This window comes from Sander vitreus, chromosome 16, assembly GCF_031162955.1.
Source record: "Sander vitreus isolate 19-12246 chromosome 16, sanVit1, whole genome shotgun sequence".
NCBI lineage: Eukaryota > Metazoa > Chordata > Actinopteri > Perciformes > Percidae > Sander > Sander vitreus.
This window is the reverse complement of record NC_135870.1, coordinates 10,986,075-11,005,137: the sequence shown is the minus strand read 5'-3', so window position 1 is coordinate 11,005,137 and position 19,063 is coordinate 10,986,075. Positions and strand designations below refer to the sequence as shown.

The window sequence follows — 19,063 nt, the reverse complement described above, 5'->3', positions numbered from 1 at the left end:
AATGCATCTACAAGAAGTTGAGCGGAAACTGTTAAAAATATATTTTTATCAGAGATTATTTAAAAAGGTAAAACTATATTTTTTTATTTCAGGTGGTTCACTCTGACCAGTAGTGGGCGCTGCAGTTCCCCATAATGTCTTTAAGATATAGTCTTCTACAGGAAGCAGAGAAAATAAGCACATACAACATTGAAACAAAACAAAAACATTGTAAGTGTAAGCTTTCTGCAACTGGGATTTTACACACATCATTTTAACAGATACCCACATTACACCAGTATAGATCAATATATCTGATAAAAGACATTAAAAAAGTTCATGAAACATGCCTGTGAGGAGAAAAATATTTATGACAAATAAAGACATAATTAATCATAATGGCAGCATTTAGTAACACATAATTTATACAATCAATCATATTCTTTCTGAAGTTGAATGAAGATTAGTATTCAGATCCTTCAATCAAATTTTTCTTCTTCAAAATGTGACACTGCAGCATAATTGGAGAAAAGACATCTCTTATATGAGGAAAAAATGGAAAATAAATAAAGTTAACAGCAAAATATTGTCTTAATCCTCCAGTGTTAGTGTTTTCTGTTAGTGTTCAGTCCCGACCTAAAACAGGTCTTGCAATGTCCCAGACATGCCAGTTGAGCTTATGTGGCAGTTAGCAGGTGGGCAGGGTGCACATGGTGGCAGTGTCAACATAACCATTCATCGCCAGGGCCATGTCGCCCTGAACCGGCATGGCATTGTGAATGCAGGCTGTCGGCTTCTGAGTAGTGTTAACTGTGGACAATGTGTAGCAGTTCCCTGTCCCTCCATTAATCTCCTGGTCCACACCAGGGCACCAGTCTTCTTCCATCACCTCGCTCTGGAGCAACAGCATATTGTCACTGTCCACCCCCTTCACCTTACTGTAGTCCTTCCCCTTGGGCATCTGGGGGTAACCTTCAATGCGGCCACAGCTTGACACAACAGGCTGGAGAAGCACGAAATCCTCTTCGTTAACCCTCTGGACTTCAACGTACTCGGTGGACCGGAGAGCGGGCGACTGCAGACCAGCAGGTGCCTGTTTGCGGCCAATGTTGGAGATGTTGACTTCGCTGTGGGCCTGGAGTTGCCGGCCGACCTGTGTCTGGGGATGGAGCAGATGAGGTTGCTTGTTGCCCAAGCAGAAGTCCCAGTTGCTCGGTCCGAGAGCCTCCTTGGTGCTGTGGCCAGGCTGGGTGAGGCAGGAGGATGTTGAGAAGCAATGCTGTTTGGCCATCTCAAGTGAACTCTGTTTGTCCAGTGGGTTTGAGCTGTACTGGGGCAGTGGAGAAAATACAGAGGGCCAGGTCTTCACCCTTCCATTGGACATGTCAGGGCTAACCATGTCTCCATGAGCGTAGGTCAACGTATCTTCCTCCCAGCCCTTCTGGTGCCTCTGTGCCTCTGTCAGCATTCGACTGCTTTCCCTATCTGTATGCCTCCCTTCTTCTTTTGCCTCCCCACACTTATCCATAAGCAGAGTGTGGCTATCGCAACTGCCCCGGCCAGAGTCGCTGTCAGATGTGGAGCGCTCACATTTGAGGCAACCACCATGTAGATCCTTGCTTTCCTCCTGCATCAGCTCCTGCTCCACTGGAACATACACCTCTAAGTACTCCACCAGAAAGTCCTCATAGTTGGATGATGTGGTTGGAGGGAAATTAGACACCATCAATGCACTGAAGATCTCGTCAGACTTGCCATTCTATACACAAAGAGGAAAATTCAGTTACAGAAAAGTAGTGATACAATAGTCATACGTCCTTTGACTTATTTCAAAATGATTATTTGCAGAATGTTTGTATAAATCAAAACCTTGTTCCATACAGTATGTAGCTGCTTTACCTTGAGAAGCTGATTATCAAATCCTTTGATTTTAGGACCAGGGACTGGTGGCAGAATACAATCCTTTAGACTTCACACATGGAACAAAAAACAAGATATCTATGTCAGGGCTTGTGAGCAGCAGAGGAACAATCAATAAGTATGAGATGATAATAACAATCTTATCTTGCTGTACAATATTGAAGCCCAAAGTATCAGCGGTTACATAAGCCCTTTTATTTTGTGATCACAACTTATGTATCACATTATCTCAAGATATTAAACTGTTTCAGTGTAGGTCTTTCATTATCTTGCAATGACAAAATGATAGTTTAGTTGCCATCAATAAGAAAGATATGCAAATAACAGTAACTGTAAGAAATGACAATAACATTTAACTATTCTGTAATAGCTATTAAATAATAGCTTTAGAATTTTTAATTGGTTTTCTTAAGTAAATACTAAATACTAAAACAATAAATTTCTTAGTTATACACTGTCAATGAAAAAATGAATAAAGTTGTAGTCACACTTTTCTCCTCCTAATTAATAATTGGGAGTCTGTGTTGTAATTCTACAACAAAGCACTGACTAATTATGTGCTTAGAAAACAAATATATGCTTCTTTTTAATGGGATAGTTCAGTCACCATCACAACGAAAATAAAAGGTATCTTAAGATATGCTAATGATTATGTTGTGAACTTGAGGTAAACAGCCGCTCTGGGCCTCTGTAGCATATAACATGTATTCATATTACAATAACAAATAACATTTAACCAAACACACTGCATCATAAATGCATGATCATTGTTTTACCTGCGGCTGTTCATGTGAAGCAACCATGTGACGATGAGGAAGATGAAGGCAGAAAAGATTGTAAGGAGGACCCACACTGATTTCTCTCGATGGAAATCTGTAAGACACAACCCAACAATGTTAGTGTCCTATTATCTATTTATTCCTATGGTGATATATATTATAGGATATTAAATTAGTTTAATGCATAATTATATAACCATCCTGCTTCTATCCAATTACCATTGGTTAAAGGCATGATTGACATTTTGGGAAACACGCTTATTTGATTTCTTGCTGACAGTTAGATCAGAACTCAAGTCTGGATATGGTTAGCTTATAGCTTAGCATAGCATAAAGACAGGGAAAACTTTGGACAGAGCCGGACTAGCTGTTACCAGTCTTTATGCTAAGCTAACTGTCTCCTGGCTGTAGCGTCATACTTGACAGACAGTTATGAGAGTGGTATAGACCTTGAAGATCAGATCTCATCATCTAACACTCAGCAAGAAAGCAAATAAGCAAAGCCCCCCCCCCCACAAAAAAAAAGTTGCACTATTACTTTAATAAATGCTTTATAGCTTTTTAAAAAAGTACATGGTGTATATATTTATATATACTGTGAAGTGTACGGTAGATGATTGTTGGTAGTCTTACAGTCAGGAACTTTAATGTAGGAAGTGGAACTCCATTCACTCCAAAATCCATGATCGGGCTTACAGCGCACCTCAACAAGGTATTTACCACCTGACCGCAGGCTGAAAATGTTAAATGTCTTCTGATGGCCTGCAAGGTGCATCTGGAAACACAACACACACAATTGACACAATGTGAGGAGTTATGCACTGCCCAATCAGTCTTTGAAGTTGTTAACAACAAAAGTTGTAAGGTATAATTAAAGAAAATGAAAATGAATCATTCATCACTAACATGGGGGTTGAACATTTTAACTGCTTGGCCACTCCCTTAGACAGATAACGAGTTACATACCTCCCACTCATTTTCCTCCTCCAACTTGACGCGGAGCTCGTAGATGAGAGTGATCCAACCTGACCGTGTGTCAGCTTTTTGTGGCGGTTCCCATGACACCCGGAGGAAGGGCCAACCCTTGTCCTCCATTACAGTCACGGTTTGCTTCTCTGGAGGATTAGGCTTGACTGGAGAGGGAGAGAGAGAAAATGTGAATGAGTAAGGGTGTGTTTAGTGTGGGTGTCACTGAGAGGGAGGAAGAGAAAAATAATGTATGTTCATACCACAGTTACATAATACGAGCCAACTGTGAGTGTGTAAGGCGTTTCCAGTGTTCTCAATAGACAGGTGACCATGTCTCTTCCTCTATGTAAAAGTACACCGTTGCACACCTCCAACTGAGGTCATTGTACTTAAAGAGTGACTTTCCAAATTTAAGATAAGTATTTCATTTTATGTATGTATTTGTTTATTTGTTAATTTGACAGGAAAAGTGCTCATTAATCAACAGCAAAGTAACTGTAAATGAGCCAGAGTTAGCTCAGCAGGCATTTTGTGGCGCGGTGGTTGAGATAATTGTCAGTGTTTAGGTTTTAAAGTGGCCATATTATGCTCATTTTCAGGTTCATAATTGTAATTTGAGATTGTATCAGGATAGGTTTACATGGTTTAATTTTCAAAAAAACACCATATTTTTGTTGTACTGCCCATTGCTGCAGATCCTCTTTTCACCCTGTGTCAGGTCTCTGTTTTAGCTACAGAGTGAGACCTCTCAACGTCTGTATTATCTTTGTTGGCAGTCACACATGCGCAGTAGCTAGGTAAGCTCACAATTGCTAGCTAGCTGTTTCTCCAACTTCGGCCTGTACAAGGCAGGATTAGCTGGGAGACTTCTTCTAAACGAGGGAACACTTCCAACTTTGCGTGGAATATCTGCATAACAGGGACATGTAAGTAGTTCTATACAATTTATTTTGCAGACTAGGGTGAATTTGTGTGTTGTAGCAGTGTTTTGCCATTGAGAATGAGCTAGTATGCTAGCGCTAGCATGCTAACGGTTAGCCCCCTAACCTAGGGTGACCAGACGTCCCCGGTTTCCGGGGACAGTCCCCAGTTTCGGTGACCTGTCCCCGGCTGGAGCTGTCCCCGGAAATGTCCCCGGTTTTCACTGTGACTTACAGACCTGAAATTGGAATGAAAGAAAGAAAACATTGACCAAACGTATAGTCGTGCACCCTACACACGCAGGCTCAAGACAGCCAGAGCAAGGGCTGCTCAGAGCTCAGAGATGTAGAATACCCATATTTTACGATGCTTTATTTACATAGTAGTACATAGTCTGGTGGGTTTAGCGAACGCAATTTCGCAAACTTTTTATGTTTAAAAATCATACTCTTTAACAGAAAGGCCGACCTACTTAGAAATCCTTTCCATAATGTCCATTAATGTCCACACTTAGAATATTAATCTTAGCCTGTCAGTGGCAAAACGAGCACTTTTATGAACGTGAATACAAGCTGGAAAATTGTGCTATTACTGGTTTAATACTGGACAAATGTCAAAGGAAAATATTTCCTCAATAGTTTTAATTGTATCCGTTACTCAATGAGCTGTTGCAGAAACAAGCCCAGCCTGAAGCAATAAAGCAAAAGCTGTCAGATAAATGTAGTGCAGTAAACATTACAGCATTTCCCTCTGAGGTGTAGTGGAGTACAAGTATGAAGTAGCAACAGGGTCGATTCTAGGATCAGACCTTTAGGGGGGCTCAGCCCCTAATGAGAATGTGACACGGATATAGTGTATGTAAAAGTGTTGTTGCTGTGAAAAATGATTTGCGAGAAAATGAACATTGAACTTACATGAAATGTTATCATATTTGCATTCTGCATAAATCTCTGCACACCCATTACTCTCTGTGAAATATCTCACAAACTCTTTACTCAACACATGCATCGGTACAACTAGCGGTTCCCGGGTAATCCGGTTTTGAAATTTCAACTAAATTTCTACATGGTCTCCAACTTTGGGTACAAATTATAATGTATTCTCATGTAAACTATTTATGTCAGCACAGACATTTTTGTAAATTAGTTAGCCAGTGTATCACACCATAATGGTTATTATATTGCCAGATTCCAGACTTACAAATATGAATATATATTTCTACTGGTATGCTTCCTAGTGACATTAATGCAAAAATATCAAGAAAAAACTATTCCACCTGTGTGTGCATGGTTATAATTCTGAAGTGCAAAATAGTTCAGGCTACAGCACAAATATGTCCATCCATAGATAAGAATAATCAAGTCTAACCTCTCAATTTCTTTTCAAAGTGCACCAGATTGATGCAAAACGTTAAAATAGACAACATTTTCTTACAGGGGAGCATGCCTATGGACCCCCCCCTACGGAGGCTTGTGCCCCAGTGCAGCTATAGGTCTGGTGAGGGGCAGTGTCCCCGTTTTAAGTTTTACAAAGATAAAAACATTACCTGTTTTGGAGGTATTTACGCTTCTGAGCTGAAAATGTCCCCAGATTTTGTCTCAGAAATCTGGTCACCTTACCCTAACCCCCTCGTTTCGGCTAGTGACGTAGAAAGCCATGCAGATTTTGAACAGCTCACTACCAACTACCCTACCCTGTCTGTGGCCTTCCGCATCCCCAAGCCCCATGTGTTCCTACTTTTAAAATGGGTCACAAATACAGTATATATATAAAACAGCTCGGGCCACTTTAGATCTTAAAAACCATCACTCAAAGAGGAGAAAATAGTGAAGTTGTTGGGGACTATTTTCAGCCATGGATTAATTCGTATTTGGTGCTCTGGTGAGTATTTCCGGCAGCAGTACGGTGTATGTGGGATTGACTCAAAATAAACTACACATGCAACACGTCAGTGCAACAGTGTGGCACTTTTATGTGTTTATGATAGTTTTTGAACAACAATGCTGCCCTGCAAAGGCAAAAGACCTTAACTCGCTAGAGTGTGAAACTGAGAAAAATGACTTTAAAGTTTCTGTTTTGTCCAGACAAAAGTATTATAGGTAGGACTCCCAAAAAATACTAGTTGCTATAATGAAGAAATGTTTGTATGCAAAAAATCTTGAGCTCTTTGCAAGGCACTGTATCCGTATCACATTCTCATTAGGGGCTGAGCCCCCCTAAAGGTCTGATCTTAGAATCGCCCCTGGTTAAGGGTTAAGGGCCACCAAACTGCTCAAGATGCACAGTCAGCGAACTCAACTTGGATTACTACTTTTTAATTCTGAGATAACAGCCAGAGTCGAACGAAAAAAAAAAAAGTTGGAATTACTTTTACCATTTGGATTTATGTAAGATCTGACATGAACACCTGCAAGAAGGAAATATGGCTCAAACACGTATGGATTGTTGTGGATACAGCAGATGACGTGCATTGTTATGGATTATATATTCCATGGATTATATTGGATTGCATGGAAAGGTAGGATGCCTGTGTATTAGTTTTCGGCGTCTGATGTGACGCTCCGCCAAGTGAGGAGGTGTGTCAGCATCAACGTTAGCGCTATGTGACACAGATTAAATTTAGCTAGCTCCGGACTGTCACTGTGTCGTGTGTATGTTACGTGGTTTGGTGACAATTAAAGAGCGGCAAACTTTGACAGTATGACAAAGCCAGAGTAGGCAGTAACATCACGGCGGCACAGTAACATCTCTCTTGATGCCTGGCTAAACAAAGTCAGAACACCGGCACCGGAACAAAGGCAAAGAGCCGTAACAGCTGTTACGGTGTTCTGCTGTGGTTTCTCGTATGGTTTTGGAAGTTACGGTTGTCATAGCCCTTTATTTTGCCCTTTATGTTAAAACAATCAAATTGACTCACGATATTTACATGATAAAGGAGGTCTCAAATACCCCAAAAATGACATTAACTCATTTTTGACCAAACATGATGTTACGGCGTTTTGCCTTTGTAGGGCAGAATGGATGTCTGTGGCATAGAGGAAAAAGCTATAGGCTTGGGATAGTAATATTTGTTACTGGGATCAGTTAGTTTTTGGTTTAAATATAGAATATCAACAGATTTATTCTTCAAGCCCCTTCATTTCTCTTACATTTGGTTTGATCATTATTAACGTTTGTTCAGCAGGCTGACAAAATATTTTTTAAATTTCACTGCTTTAAAATGGTGACCTTTAGTGCGCAGTTACAGCTGGAGGGAGGGTTAGAACACTTAGAGAGCATTAGACCCAGAGTAACCCAGTGTGCCATTGAGCAGCTGTGTGAGTGTGCGTTAAAATACACATTTTTAATCCTCATAGGGAAATTGTGCCTCGAATATAACAACGAGAGAAAATACGACCCAAAACACTCATTTCCTTACCAATGTACACTACATCTACATCCACGGGGTCGGAGAAGGCGCTGCCCAGTGCGTTGGTGGCCACCACAGTGATGTTGTAGTTGACCCAGATGGACGTGTCGTTCTTGTTAAAGAAGCAGGAGTTCGCTCCAGCTGTGTGGTAGTCGGGACATTCGTATACTCTCTCTGAGCTGCAAGAGAGGTAGGGGAACAGCATGTCATTGCATGTGTGCATTTGTGCTGTACTGCACTGTTACATTTCCAAAGAACAGCATGAATTCTCCATGCTACATTTCCTCAAAATGTCCTATTATGCCTGCACCCTGTGTATTATTGGGTTTGCATCTTCTTTTTTTTAATTCACTGTCAGAAGCTCCTACACAACCGTCTTTCTCACCACAGGTTTGCCTCATCTCTAGGATGTTTTCTCCTCAAAAGGACATCCAAAATAACTCAGCTGAGTCCCAGTAGACCTGCTGTAGCAGCAACTGGTGCGAATTGGTCAGAGGAACCATTAGGTAGATTTCTGAAAGATTGTGTGAGCTTCTACATGCATGACGTTCACCCAGCGGTGAAGTGAAAGGAAGCCGCTGGTGGCTACTCTGACCTACAACCTCCCCGGGCAAATGGCAGGGGTTGGCCCCAAACCACCGGGTAGGCTGCTCACTGACAACTGCGCCGGCCATACTGACATTAAGCTTGATTATTCTTCTATGTTGATGTAGTCTGGATTGACGACAATTCATTTACTGATTAATCGCCGGAACATCCGGCGCCGCCGGATCTTCCGCCGGATGTCCCTCACCTTGCAAAACTCCGTGGGTTTTTGGAAACATCAACAAACTTTGAGCTAGCAACCTTTTTGCTGAAAATGGCAAGTTTTGAAGAAACTTTAGATTGCGCAACAGGGCAGGCCTGCTTGTTTTTTTCGGCGAATGATTGTAAAGATTTACAAAGAATATGTTTACGGCATTTACTATCTAACTGGAATGTTTTGGGACCGATAGGTGGGATTGTTATGGACGAAAAACACACAGGGATACACTGCTAAAAGCTAATTATGTTTAACCATATATCCAGCTTATATAAATAGCTCATGTTACTGTATTGTGTGAACAATTAACTTCATTTAATATTGTATGTGGCGTTTTCGTTTGTGGGGTGCAAATGTTCCACCAAAACAAGTTCCTTCCCGAGACCAATTTGCAGATACACCGTCGCTGCGACTGGAGCTTAGCGCAGCCCAAGACAATTGTGATTGGTATAAAGAAATGCAAACAACCCAGGCCATTTTTTTTCTCCTATCTAGTGTATGTGTGGAAGGGCCAGACCTTACTCCGCAGCACTGTGGTTTGACAAGCGAGACTAATGTTGATCTGACGTCCTCATCTTTGCTGATTTACACTGTAGAGCCCTTCAGACCTGACAAAATCAAACCAGCTGCTGCAATCGTACATTAGAATTCTCGATGAAGAAACTCAATGAAGTTAGTCTGTAACTGCATTAAACTGGAAGCCACTCACCTTTCTTTGCGATAGTACAGGGCGTGGGTAGTGGGCAGTCCCCCATCAGAGCCTGGCTCCCACCAGCAAGTGAAGGTCTCTTTTTCGGGAGAACGGCATCTGGTCAGTGTGGGCTTCCCTGGCGGGCTGTAGCCTTAAAACAGACAGGAAAAAGAGGATATGAAAGCAAATACTAGATAATATTCTTAACAGTGTGTATTATGTTACAAAAATAGAAGTGGCATTGTCAATGATGTGTAATATGCCACAAAATATCAGATATCAATTTCAGATCACAGATAAACAACACTATTACTTAGCACCTTTTAATTGTGCAGCTGTGGCTCCTGTTTCCTGTGTCATCTCTCAAGATACTGAGACTGTGTTTCAAGTCTGGCTCGATCCAAACACTTACGTTTTCCCATTGTATGTGGCGTGAAGAACAGCAACAACAAAAGCAGGATGAGTTCCACGGCTTTCTTCATCATGGCACCACAAAGCCTTTGGCTGTTGAAAAAATAAACATAAGACAGCTGAATATGGGGGAATTGTCGGATCTGTGCTGTTGACAAATCAAGTGACCCACAATGTTTGATGCTGTCTGCCACAACAACAGAACTGCATATTATTGTATTGAGTCACAACCTGCTTGCATGACAAAGGAAAACCGCCTGCTGTAGCTGAGATGTTTTGTTATTGTCACACACCCTGCTTGAGGGTAAAGTCATACGTGCAATATTACAATTAATTTAAAGCCCTTGAAGACATAATTAGGAAGAGATAAGATAAAAGAATGTCATCCACAAGTGAACCGTTTAGAATACTGGATACATTAATGCAGAGATAATATATGCTTTTCAGCAGTGATACAGAATATAATTACAAAAGCAATTTGTTTGAGAACATTACTGAATCCTGTCTTTGGACTTAACTTACAAAATACCCATGCCTTAAACAGATATGATCATTATATTAAACTGACACAAAATCACAGAACAGTAAATGTGATGAACTGAAGAAAATCTTCTACAGTGGATGTATGCCGTTTCACTCAGGATTAAAAAAACATCATCTCCGTTTCTATCTACCTCTACCAGCTGGCACATGCAGCGTGACTGATTGCATAACCTCAGTTCAGGCTTTTGCCTCAAAGACAGAGACACACACAGCGGGAGGCGGGATTGTCCGATTCCCATTCACATGACTTGGAAATCTGCGACTCACTAGCCATGTGCATATGTTTGAGCTATTACTAAAGGGCAGGGAGGGGAGAGAGAGAGAGAGAGAGAGAGAGAGAGAGAGAGAGAGAGAGAGAGAGAGGGTAAATAGATGCTGGAGCTGATGTTGCACTTCATCCCTCACATGCTCTCTCCCTTTCTTCTGATTACTGATGACGAATTGTTGCTGTCAGTTGAGGATTTGACGTATTGAATAGAGAGATCTCTTGACTTGCTCTACTCCATCGAAGGCCAGGAAAAAGTACCGACATGCATGTTTAAATTCTTACACATACTACCTCCCAGACCCAGTCCGCCAGATATAAACCTCAGAGCCATCACACGCTTAGCACTCACAATAACAAATGACACCGATCACCCCCTCAATCAGCACTTCACATTACTATCATCTTGTCGGAGATAAAGAACACTTTAATGGAAAAGAGCTCGCTTCAGCAGGGGTTTTGTCCCCTCTGCAATGGCAGCCCTGAAAAATCTGCCTCTGGATGCATACATGGAGATTTTGTGTACTATTCTTAAATGAAATAAAGTTGAGTCTAAATAAATGCTATTATATGCAAATGACTCCTCTCTATAACACCCTAAAAACATTAGGCTCTCAAAACATTTAGCCAAACATGGAAAACGGATGATGCAAAAAATGTACGAGGAAGTACGAGGAAATGGAATATAAGAAATGCTCTTCCAAACAGACATATCCAGTCAGAGACTAGTATGTGTATGTATTTTTAAGTGAGAATTCACTATTGCTTCAGAAAAAGTCTTTCAACATTGTTATTTTAATTAGGAGCTTTTCTAGTGTGCATGCCCCACCCACATCTGTGTACTTGCACTGTCCCACCTACCTGACAAACATTGGCATGGCACCTGAGGTTTCTCACTGGTTAGGATTTGTTTAAAGCATTACAAAGCTGTGCAGGCAGCTTGTTTTAAGGCCGTTACACTACCTTAATAACGTAAAGATTTTCGGTAAGTGACTGTTCCCAACTCTTCTTTATGGTGCCTTAATTTCAATAACCTCACCATGATCTGATAATTGGCATTAAGGTAAAGGATTAGCCACCTGCTGTATATAGCCTTCTTACGTAATCAGTAGCCCAAAATGAATAAGCTGCTAAGCTGGGAAAGCATTGGCGGTGAGAACAGTGAGAATCTTGTTCCCCTTAACAGATAATAATGGTCTGGACATTTCTCAGTTTTACCTCAGGAGCCCCTTGTCTTATTTGTTAATTACATAATGTATATCCCTCCACATGTATGGCCATCATACAAAGCCAGCTTACATTTAACTGCTTGGTTACTGACCCACTGCTCCATAGTTTTACATATAGTTTAACGTGGTGAACAGTTAAGTAGCAGGGTTAAAATGACAGATATACACTTGAGAAAATTATATAGCAGCGACCAACATTTAAGGTAATTATGTAAAATGTCTCATGTCTTGAAATAGAGCACAGGCTTTAGGTGAATAATACCCAGAGATATACCTGCATGATCTATACATTCACTACATTTTAATGTAACAATCAGTTTTACAAAAACAATCAGAAATAAGTCAGTCAGGTCATGGTAGGACTATGAATTATTGACGATTTGTGTTCGTCCGCTGCCTCTCAATATCAAAAGGTGAGAAGAGTATAGGTCAAATGACATGTTGAGGTAAAAATGTGAGCAGTGAAGCAAGATGATCCCCTCTGGGCATGGTAGTACGACAGCCGACCATTGCAAAGGTGATTAATAAGGAATGTTTCTTTTTCATGCACTGAAAGACACCGCTGAGAAACACAGCAGCAGAATAGCAGTCCTGATTCTAGGAACAGCAATACACAAAACATCCTTAATGATTTACTGCACAGCCACATATTTCAGTTTTATATTAAATACATTTTTAAATGCAGCGCACATAAAATAAGCAAGCAAGCCTCCTTTTCCTCAAGGCATAGCCGCTCTGCTGTAGCCACTATCATAAATGAAAGCTTCAGTATATAGACAATACACTGACGGTGTCTTCAGATCTACCGCAACTATTGCTGCACAGGGAATTCACACAGTAGCTCGGCAGGTTTGGCATGATAGACATGTGGCTCGTTGTTGCAACAGCTCCTTAAGGTTCTGCCCTCATAACAGAAAATATAGATAGTGTATGTTACAATTTGAAAATTCAGCCATGGATAGAAGAAAAATGTAAAACATAGATAGTGTACATTACAATTTGTAAATATGGCCATGAATTGAAGGGATATGTAAAACAGATAAGAGGAATCACTCAAACTGCTTTCATAAAATGTTGACCTGTGCTCCTCCAGAGCAGACTAAACACTTCTTGGTACTGTAAAATAACCGGTTTGATCATCAACTGAAACTAGGAACTCTTTGTTTCTCAGAAAGGTATTTACGGGCAGAATGCAACAGAAAACATGATGTCTAACTTGAAGTTGCTGAATACATTTTAAGGAGATGAAAACTTGATTGTAATGACCACATGGCTTTTCTATAAATCTATTGTCACCCTCACTATAAAGATTTAGTCATACTACTGGTGGATACTGTAGACTTACACAAGCTTAGGATCCCAGTTTAATACCAATCGATATGTTTGGGTATAGTTCTCTGACATATGTAACTTTCCATCTTTTGCTCTGTAAAAGACAATTTCCTTTTGTACATTCACTGTACAGTGAGAGTTAAAAAATACACAGAGCTACACTAAGCTTAAGGTACAACAATGTGACAAACAATCTGCATACAAAAACACATGCAAGTACAGAGCAGTATGGTGACACTTACTCACTCACAAACAGCAATGTGCATGTGTCTGCATAAATGATTAAACGGCCCCCAGAGCACATTTATGTCAACTACATACAGTAAACCATTAAAAAAAAACACAAATCATGTGTCGCCTATTTCAGCACTGTTCCAGGTACACTACCTACAACACTTTTTACTAATTTGTGTTGTAAATGTGTAGCCCTGTGAAATTGTACTTCCTCTATGGTCTTGGCCAACCTTATCCTGTTCCCTCCTGCGTTTTAAAGCACTCACGCAATGGAAAAAAAAGACTTCAAGGACACCAGACAACACAGCCTTGATGTTAAGAATTAGATTAGTAAGATAAAAGAAAATAACTGTATAGGTGGCCACTACAGTTCCACACATTAGACTGGTGCATGTGTTTAAAGGTGAATTCATTTAACAGCTGATTTCTCCTGACACAACTAGGTTGTGAGGGATAGATTTGACCGTAGGTGGCTCTGCTAGGAGATAATTGCGGCTGCAGGCATGTGCTTTTCTGATGGTGCGTTTAATAAAACCAACTCAGCTCCATCTGGTCTGTCCTTGACAAATAGAAACACTGAGTGAGATAGCCATGCTGTGAATGTACACATGAGAGGGAAAAATGAATACTTTGTTTGTGGTTTAATTACAAAAAATAAGGCATAGTGCATTAGTAAGTAATTGCAAAAGAGCATAGGGTTGTGAAAAGAATTTATTGTCATGAGTCACCACTTATGTTGCCCATTACTGTCTGTTAGAGCTGGGCAATATATGATATTATATCGATATCGTGATATGAGACTAGATATCGTCTTAGATTTTAGATATCATAATATCGTAATATGGCATAAGTGTTCTCTTTTACTGGTTTTAAAGGCTGCATTACAGTAAAGTGATGTCATTTTCGGAACTTACCAGACTGTTGTAACTGTTCTATTATTTGCCTTTACCCACTTAGTCATTGTATCCACATTACTGATCTCATCTCATGAGAGATACCAATCTCATTGTGTAAATATTTTGTGAAAGCACCAATAGTCAATACTACAATATCGTTGCGGTATCGATATCGAGGTATTTGGTCAAAAATATTGTGATATTTGATTTTCTCCATATCTTCCAGCCCTAGTGTCTGTGTCACAGCAGCAACAGCACCAACCAGTACATTATAAATAATAATAAAATGTAAACTCACCTGTACAGAGAATACTCACATTACAGTACACTTTCTGTAATATTAAATGAGCCTTTGTCACACAAAAAAAGGCCAAAACCAGCGCTGCCTTTCTGACCTGGAGAACTGATCAGACTGATCTCAGAATTATACCCTTTAAATGTGAAAAAGTTGTTTTAATTGGTGTGCAAGCATTTGAAAATAAAGGCACAACCAGTGTACTGATTAAAAAAATAATCCTAGATGGATTTTATGCTTCAATTATGCTGTGTGACCTATTAATAACAGCTGCAGTTAGCATGCAACACTGACTGTATAAAGGCCAGTGTAGGGCTAACAGTGGAAATAGTCAGTAAGCTGCAGGCACCTATTGAGCTGATCAATTTGGTTCTATAATAGCCAATGGCCTCTTTCACCTCTTCCTGACCAGAGGAGGACCAGATCATGGGAATGGAAATCCCATTATGTGGCTGACTCCCCAGCATCATCATCCTCCTAGGCTGAAGGAAATAACCTGCCAATCAGTCAGCTGTCAACCAGGGAATACGTCCGATCCAGAGGAACACACAAAGAGTATAGGTGTAAACTAATTCATAGTAAGGTTATTGTTATTTGTGACTAAATTTCCCTTTTTTTTTGGTATTTCCCTCTAAATTAATTTCATGCGGTTACAGTTTAAGAAATAAGCCACTTTGTGCACGTTCGACAGATTTAATTATGCTATAGGAAAACTCGCATGATGACTAACATGATCTGAAATATAGCCATCCTAAAACTTTTCATCTCTATCTCATTTAATAATAAACACTTTAACATAACTGCTTGGGTCTTTAACTGTAACAACAAGCATCAACAACAGGTTTGATCTTCTTTTAAACGATATGGCAATATGGTCCTTCATAAACGTTTGCTGTTACCTGCGCTTCTAAGCAGCTTGCAACAATAATGAACAGATAAGGACTTTATAACATAAATTGTAACGCTCAAATAATGATATTTAAAATGCATTAAATTGCTGTTTTAAAGGCAACATGGTTGGTACAAAAATGATCCTGATGGGGGGGGGGGTCCGTCAATCGGTCCATCATCTGAAACTGGCCTGAACACGCTGCCCACCAATGAGAAGTATACAGTAAACTCTACGTGCTCCGCGCCTCTGTGTTCACTCGGTCCTGATGTTACAATGCAAAAGATAAATGTAGGCTGTATCTTACCAGCAGCTGAGAGGAGTTTTAAGTCTCTCCCTCGGTGCCTTAGCCGTGGTGACTTATCTGTCTGTTCCCAGGAAAGCGGAACTTATACTATTATAACTGGTTTACCGGGATGACAGAAGGAAAGGACACATGCGTTGCAACTCAGCCGTCCTGCCAGCGACTCAGCGAACGAATCGCAACATCCACTCTCCTACCTCAATGATCCTGAGGAGGGCGGGGCAGATTGTTAACCCTGCCCCCGGCTTTGGTGGGCATCATACAGCCTGTGGTTGCCACAGAGGAGGGACAAACTGATGAGTGTGACATTGAGCAGAAGTTTTTCAAAGGCGTAGGCTAACAATTAAAAACCAATGGGAGATTTGGGAGCTTAAAATGTGTTCAATGTAACATCTTGTCATTCAGATTGATTTGTTTTGTGTGTCTACCCAATTTCTTTTACATTAGGCCTACATAATATTCCCTTTCAATTTGTGTTCATTGTTCATTATCTTCAGGGATTGTGTGACCTAGTGGTTGTGGTTAAGGTAGGCCTATCGCTCCAGGATTTAAATGACAGTCAATGCAATTTCCTCCTAAGTGACAAAACAGAGAGGGAAACCTACTTCTAATCCAGAGAAGCCTATATTTCCAAAATATAAACACATTATCTCACAATTTGTTGTACCATCAGGGAATTCCCCGGTAGCTTAAAACAGACTTAAAACTGCCATGTAGTACACCACTACACTATGCCCTTGCTGTAAGTATATATTTATTTTGTGTATAAAAAGATATAACCTGGGTTTGGGTTTTCTCAGCAAAACAATACAAGTCATCTCTCCTCAGTACAACACATGCTGACCTTGTTTTTACACATGGTGTAGATACTGAATTTGTTTTTTGCTAAGGATTTATGCATCAGTGACCACAAATGCATTTTATTTGACATTTGCTTTACATTGGAGTCTCAACCTTCTTGCCATATGAGACCCACCTATTTCATGAACGAGGCTGCGGCTGTCAATTTTACTATGGGGTTTGACAGTGTAGTATCTGAAGAGCCTATAAGGTTAAAGTTTGTATAAAGCTCAGACGTGCTGAGACATAATGAGCACTGTGTTAGTGAAGTAAGTTTAATGATTTTCCTCTCAGTGGAGTGATGTGTTGAAAAGGATGTTTTATGTGATTCTGTGATTGGGGGCTGAGTGGGATCAATGATTTTATGTGTAGTGTTGGAGCCCCCCAAAGAGACTCTGACCTCAAAGGGACTCAGACCTTTACTTGACAACTCACATCTATTTACTTTATCTAACATGTTACCTAAACATACCCCTTATAAGCCATGTTCTTGCTGCAGCAAGACAAAGTGCATATTGGCTTTGTACTCTCTGGGCTCTGCAGGATCCGTCATGATGCTGAAATCCTTGATGTAATAAACCTTTTATAATCAAGAACAGTGTCAACGAAGTTCCTTTTCCACACATCGGCAACGCAGGGCTGCAACTAAATATACAACAACAGCAATATTGTTTCAAATGATGGACAGGTGGACACTGTAGTCCAATCATTTAACAATCACTGCTCCTCTGTGCTCCTTTACCTTTACCTGCTCCTTGTATATTTTATGTGGTGCTTAATCTTTGATTTATTTCTTTGACTGTGAAGCACTTTGTGACTGGTGTCTGTAAGAGGTGCTATATAAATGTTGCGTGCTACCTTAGTGGTTTTTACTCACTCTACCTACGTATGAACAAATATTGTAAACCATGTTGTGACCATCAGAACGCTGTGACCTTATAAAACAGTGTGTACCCTCTCTCCTCACTGGTTCCTCTTACTGGGAGCTGTAAACATAGCGAGGTCTCCCACATCTGTCTCCCCCTGCCCTCCCATGTTCTGTCCCCGAGTCACTCTCTTATGCATTAATGTGTTTGTCTGTGTGTGTGTGTGTGTGTGTGTGTGTGCGTGCGAGAGAGAAAGAGTTTATCTATACTTAAACTGTTGATATGACATGAATATGTAAAGGATTAGTACACTTTTTTGTTTTTAATCCTCTATTATAGAGAAGCACACATCCTTTAAAAGAAAAGTACAGCCATAATTAACAGGTTTTTACAACAGGACGTAACCCTGACCATGATCAGCACTGAACAGAATATAATGTCTCGGTTTGTGTATTTCTGTCTAAGTAGCAAAAAGTATATTTGGCTTGGAAGCTGTCTTTACCCTAAATAGGACTAAAACCAGTATGGAAAAATGATGTGTGGACAACTGTGATTCTTAAAAACACAAGTTCTCTGTGCAGGTACACAACATACAGGCTGCAAAAGAAACAACATGCAGGCTGCAAATTTCAGCTGTCAGAAATTTCGAAGTAAACAAGGAAAAACAGACAGCTGGGAGGATACAGGAGGAGACAGAGACAGATTCCTTTTAGGGATCTGTTTCAGGATCCAATCATTGTCTCCTGAACCGAACTTCCTTTCCTTCCACGCACACACACACACACACACACACACACACACACACACACACACACACACACACACACACACACACACACACACACACACACACACACACACACATACATTCACGTGAAAGAACTCCTGGAAAGTGGTGACTGTGGAAAACCTATTTTCAGGTTAAATTGTGTGAAGAAATCTTTAAAAAATGAAGAAAAACAAGAATTGTTCAGATATTCAGTATAATGACGGTCTCTATCAAACAGTGGTGGAGGAAGTATTCAAATCCTTTACTAAATAAAAATAAAACACTGTAAAAGTACTCCATTACAAGTAAAAGTCCTGCATTGAAAATGTCACATAAGTAAAAGTATGTAAGTATTATCAGCTAAATGTACTTAAAATATCAAAAGTAAAAGTACTGCCCATTGGTTATAATGTCAGATATCATATTATTGGATAATTATTACATTATTGATGCATTGACGTGTAAATAGGATTTTACTGTTGTAGTTGGTTCAGATGGAGCTCATTTCAACGATTTTATACAGCGTACTATCTGTAATGCATTATGAATGAATGCTTAATTTCGACATGTAAAACAATACAATAAAAACAAAAAGAACAAAAACAAAATATAAAGTTAACATGTCCGAAAACTAATAGGAAAAAGCAGAAGCTTATTTAATCCTACCCCTTTTCCACTACTATATAATGATCATCATGAATGGCATCATATTTAGATCAT

At 40.1% G+C, this 19,063-nt stretch overlaps 1 protein-coding gene across 2 annotated transcripts; it reads right to left on the bottom strand.

Annotated features, from left to right (window-relative positions):
* Positions 1–55: 55 nt before the first annotated feature.
* On the bottom strand, positions 56–16,050 carry prlra (prolactin receptor a). Of its 2 annotated transcripts, XM_078271183.1 has the most exons (9): positions 15,872–16,050; positions 9,883–9,974; positions 9,489–9,621; positions 7,987–8,156; positions 3,645–3,811; positions 3,312–3,453; positions 2,676–2,772; positions 1,879–1,948; positions 56–1,738 (listed from the first exon to the last, which is right to left on the bottom strand). In XM_078271183.1, the coding sequence occupies exons 2-9, from the start codon at positions 9,953–9,955 to the stop codon at positions 668–670; spliced, it is 1,923 nt and encodes a 640-aa protein (XP_078127309.1). In that variant the 5' UTR covers positions 9,956–9,974; positions 15,872–16,050; the 3' UTR covers positions 56–667. The 2 variants fall into 2 exon arrangements, with proteins under 2 accessions (XP_078127309.1, XP_078127310.1); XM_078271184.1 differs by lacking the exons at positions 9,883–9,974; positions 15,872–16,050 and adding an exon at positions 9,791–9,876.
* Positions 16,051–19,063: the final 3,013 nt, after the last annotated feature.